This window comes from Austrofundulus limnaeus, unplaced genomic scaffold (genome assembly GCF_001266775.1).
Source record: "Austrofundulus limnaeus strain Quisiro unplaced genomic scaffold, Austrofundulus_limnaeus-1.0 Scaffold53, whole genome shotgun sequence".
NCBI classification, from domain to species: Eukaryota; Metazoa; Chordata; class Actinopteri; order Cyprinodontiformes; family Rivulidae; genus Austrofundulus; species Austrofundulus limnaeus.
Genome location: NW_013952455.1, coordinates 1,641,341 through 1,646,431, shown reverse-complemented (window position 1 = coordinate 1,646,431; position 5,091 = coordinate 1,641,341). Strand labels below are relative to the sequence as shown.

The 5,091-nt window shown below is 40.0% G+C and overlaps 1 protein-coding gene across 1 annotated transcript in view; it reads right to left on the bottom strand.

Moving 5' to 3' along the window:
- The window catches only part of pkn1b (protein kinase N1b), a gene marked incomplete in the record, with an annotated part of 38,006 nt that extends 33,908 nt beyond the window's left edge, over positions 1–4,098 (bottom strand). The window contains 1 exon segment of the mRNA XM_014008874.1: positions 3,983–4,098. Coding sequence (XP_013864328.1) covers positions 3,983–4,072 — 90 coding nt within the window.
- Positions 4,099–5,091: the final 993 nt, after the last annotated feature.

Below are 5,091 nucleotides of genomic sequence, written 5' to 3'. Positions count from 1 at the left end.
GAATAAAAACAAGTCCAAGTTAAATAGAAATGAAATAATTTTTGCATTTTTAAAAAGGAGTAGAAATTAAAGATAACTGAATGAAAATGTAAGAAGTAGAAGTAAAAAGTGGTCTGAAAAATTATTACTCCACTAAAGTTTAAATAACCAAAATTACTACTTAAGTAAAGTAACAAAGTATTTGAAATTAGTTACTTGACACCTGTGCTAAACATGATATATTTGCATCATTTAGCTAACATTATCTGCCTCAACAGCATTAGTCAACATTCAAGGTTTGTTTGAGTAAAAAATGCAAAGTTTTCAGCATCAGGTCTCCTCTAGTTGAATGAAGGTTACACTGGTGTCAGCATGTGCTGCGCATGCTCAAGGTGCATTTAAGACAGTTCGGAAAATACGTTATTTCTCAAATAATGATGGGAACAATATACAATTGTAAATATAAATGTCATTTAACGATCATAATTCAGTCTAAACAAAAGCATCAAATTGCATTATTCCTCTTTTATGATCATTTTATTTTTGTTCTAGACAGCATGGTTATACTAGCTCTGTCATTCTCTGATTTTACTGAATGCTGCTAAATACCTGTCAAGCACAAGGAAGCAGGAACAAACCATTTTTTTGCAGATACAGAGGGGGTGTTTGGTAAATATGGTTGTTTTCCTTTTGGTCTGGGAGTGGTAACATGTAACTTTTACAACCAAAAACAAGAATAAACAAAGATTTTTTTTAGTGTTGTTATTGACAGAGGCCCCCAACAAAATTTGTTTTTCTTTCTTTTTATTTTTTGTGGGGGCCCCTATCAGTCAAGGGCCCTTGGAATTGTCCTAATTTTTCCCCCTATACTGCGCCCCTGGCTATCTGCATGACACCATGTATTGAACCTCTGACAGTGTTGTAAAGCTCTATAAAAATAAAGTTTCCATSGATAACTATTGCCACATGGATTTTTTTAAACGTCACAAAGCATACTGGGTAAATGATGACGTTCACCAGGTTTTCTGGTACCAGGCTGCGTGAGCTTTGTCCACCCTGAAGGTTAATATCTGACGATCAGCCCTTTCAAATGAAACCAGAGCGCCTTGACAGAGAGCAGAATGTAGAAATGACAATGAAAATATTGATGGAGAACAGAGCTGCTTCATGGAGGAGAACCTCAGCTTATCCCATTAGCTTTTGCATTAACACTGAGCTAATACATACAATACATACGGCGATATAGCATTAGCTGTGTTTAAACTAACACCACATATTTATTAGTAATACATATTTATATGGTGTTAGTTCCTGAGCTAACAATATTAGCTCAGTGCTAACACAAAAGCTAACAGGCTAAACTGAGGTTCTTCAATTCACGAAGCAGCAGGGTGGATAAGAGCTCTCACATACCTGGACCATGTCTGTTTGTCTGTTAGTAAAATATTTCATGAAATACTAAATGGAATTTCATGAAACTTTCAGGAATAAAAGGTAACTGGATGTACATCTATAACTGATTAACAATAATAGTCGACCTAAATCAAGATGGCTACCTCTGCAAACACAACAATGAGTATAAGTAGGTCAGTTTTTCAGATGTTGAGCTAACATTTGGTGTGGTAGCAGCTGAAAGAAAAAATCACTCAGGGTCTTTCCTCTAAACTTTGGTATTAACTATGGAAGTCAACCATGTTTGTTAGCAAAATGCCTTAGGAACTACAGTAACATTTTTAAAGACACTGAGAATTTGGTGTACATCTACAGCTGATTCTCAATTGGTAATCAAAAATGGCCATCACAGTTAATCAACCTTAGCAAACACAAACATGGCTATAACTCAGATCATTTTACAGAAATAGTGTTAGAATCTGTGGTAGTGGCTGATAATCATTCATGATATATTCTGAGCATGAAATCTCATACTGTAACATTATTTCCAATGAGGGAACAAAATCACACACCTCTGGCCTGAAAGGCAGCAGGTAAAATAAATTTTTGTTATTTAATTTTAGAAAAGCTAGTCCTTTATTTTGTTGGCAGTCTAAACCCAACCACAAATTTGCACTTTTTTTTTAAACTACTAAGAAATCTTTAAAACTGGGCCACACAATTGCACTCAGATATTGGGACACTGAGCCCCGCTCTCTTTCTCTCAGAGTATAATGAGCGTCTGCTCAGAGTCTGTCAGCGTGCAGCCAGCCGTCCAGCTTAGCAGATCTGATTACAACATCTTCAGCCCGTATGTCCGTCCAGCTACATGCAGGGCTGAGGCTGCAGCTCTGTGCTCATTAGCGCTGTAATCCATCTGCAGCACAATGCAGCGCTGCTACAGCCGGGCCCAGCAGCCAGGCAGAGGCGAGCTTTTAGCTGCTGCTTTAATGCACTGAATGTTTACATGGACACAAGTAATCAGAACAAACAGCCAATCAGAATAATGTGCACGTGAACGCTCTAACTGGAAAATTTTGATCTAATTCAGCTCAAGCTGAATGAATTTGTAATTCGAATGAGAGGAGTGGTTTATGCTAATTGATAATCCAAACGGCATGCATGTAAACACTTATTCTGATTGTGGAAAGCTGACCTGACTGCGCCTTACGTCAACATGATGTTTTTCTTCCTGGCTAATATGTTGGGGATGCAAAATTGGTCTGTTAGCAATACAACATTTTCAGAAACGTAGCAAGAGCTCAAAATTATCGAACACCTTGATGATCGAAAGTGTAGAAACTGGCGCAGGTTCATTCTGGGTGCTCAGAAGATGCAGAACGTTTGTTTATGAACATCATATCCTCCCTTAAATCTTGTTTATTTTTTCATCCATTGTAATTGCTTGCCCAGTATTTATAGCTGATTGTAACCCTTTAAGACCACAAGATGAAAAGGGCCCTATAAAATAAAATATATTATTATTATTATTTCTTCTTCCCTTTTTTTAGGGAAAGTTTACAACTCTGTGCATGTCAGTACTTCTATTCTGAATAAAAGCCTTGTGCATGTTGTGCTCATATAAATGATACTTTCAAATTATTTAATTTGAATACATTTCAATCCAATCAAAGAATTTTGCATATGTAAACATAGCTCGTCTTTTTTTTTTTTTTTGGATGGATGGAACATAGCTCATGTCTAACATACTGACAAAGATATTTTCAATTTCTGAAAAATTGACGAGTTTTAGTGATTTTTGTGTTGGTTAATATTGATCAGCTGTCAGGGCCATCTTTAGTTTGGCTGACTCCATGTCAGTATACTGTGCATCTAATGATTGCTTTATAAGGTTTCATTGAAATCTGTCTAATGGTTCAGGAGATATTTTGCTAACAGACAAACAAGGCTGACTTCATCAGATCTACAGAGCTCATCATTTGCAGTATGTGTTTTGAATCACTCAGCTACCATGACACATTTCAGCACAATATCTATACAAAAGACTAAATTAAAGGTGTCCGAGTGCATTCTAAAGTGAGATGGCTGTGGCAGCCATTTTGAATCAGGTTGATTCCAAACAATAATCATTTGTAGATGGAAAGCCAATGGCGGCTTCCTGCAGGTTACTTAAAAATTCACCCGGTGATTTATGAGTTATTTTGTTAATAGACAAACACAAAACAATACTGTCCACCTTCTTTTTTAGCAGCGGGTGATAAACAATTACGTTTTGGCACAAGGCTCAGTGTGAGCAAGCAGCTATTCATGGCAGAACAGAAAAAAAAACAGACAGCAGCATGCCACCAACTACAGGAAGGGAGAGTTTTCTTTTGCTTTGACGCACTTCTGTTCAACACAATACAAATTTAATCCCTGGTGCTTTCCAACAAAGAACCTCTGGAGTGAAGAATAARAGGTGTAAGAACACAGGCAGACCGAAAACTTTCTACTGATTTGCAGTCACAGAGCAGATGTTTTTGTAGCAGGAAATGAACGAGGAAGCTGACAGAAAAGACGGCTACAGAACGCAGAGCGGGTTGGCAGCGACGAGGCCCGCTTCGGCTATTACCAGAGACTCAGCGTCGCTCTGGTCGGTGGGTGCTGGTGGGTCAACGAGTTGATCCCCTAGGAGGTCGTCTGATAGGCCCTCACTGGCCATCACTGGCCTCCTCTGGGCCTCTCACGCTGTCACAGACACACACAAACCAATCAGGTAAGCCCCAGAGCTGGAACACCTGGATTTGAAAATCTGAGCTGTCCTTTCCAGCCAAGAATCCAAAGGCCTATAATCCAAACCTGGATTGAGTGAATGAGGTTGAGGAGAGGAAGAGCGAGCAGCAGCAGAGACGGCGTCCCACCTCGCTGCTTCCTGTTCTGCTCTCTGCTTGATAGAGACTGAGGCGTCGTGCACTTTGTGCGCACACTCGCTTGGTGTTGTAAGTGAAGAGAGATGACAGTCGTTCTGCTTCCTGCTACCAGGTCTCGCAGGAGCTGAGAGACAGGCTGTTGTGACATAACATGTTAGAGGCCACTGTCAGATACTGTACTTGCAGATGGTAATGTGTGGAAGTCGAACCACGTCGCTGGTATTTACAGAGTCAGCACCTAAAATTTATAAAAGAACTAAATCTGGAGGTTGAATCCCTACAAGAGATGGACATTATAAGAAAGAGACTCTTCTTTTTATACTCAAACAACACAAGACTGTGTCTCGACACAAACTGTGCACAGAATTGGCCAGCCGGTCAACTGGAGGGTTACATAAAACCTAACTCCATAAACAGTCTCTTCCCTGGTACAGACTGACCAGCAGACAGATTAAAACTTCAGATTTTAGTCCTCGTCCTGTGAGCCAGAGACCAGCAGGTCGTGAGCATATCCCACTCACGTACCCCGGGAGTCCTCACCGTGTGGCAGACGGCCCTCTCTGCTTCAGTGTTTTACACAAATTGGCAGAGTAGAACAAGACAACAGCAGAAAAGCACATGCAGTTCTGTTTCAGTCTGCTGCAAAGGATTAGGAAGTGAAATAACGTCAAGCCGAACCAGTCAAACAAAGGCAGCTGTTCTGGTTTACAACCAGTTGGATGTCACACATAAAGGCCCTGTGCGCCGTATCTCCGAGCAGGTTTGTAAAAGATGTCCTTACCGAGGAGGAGCAGGGACTCATGCTGCTTGT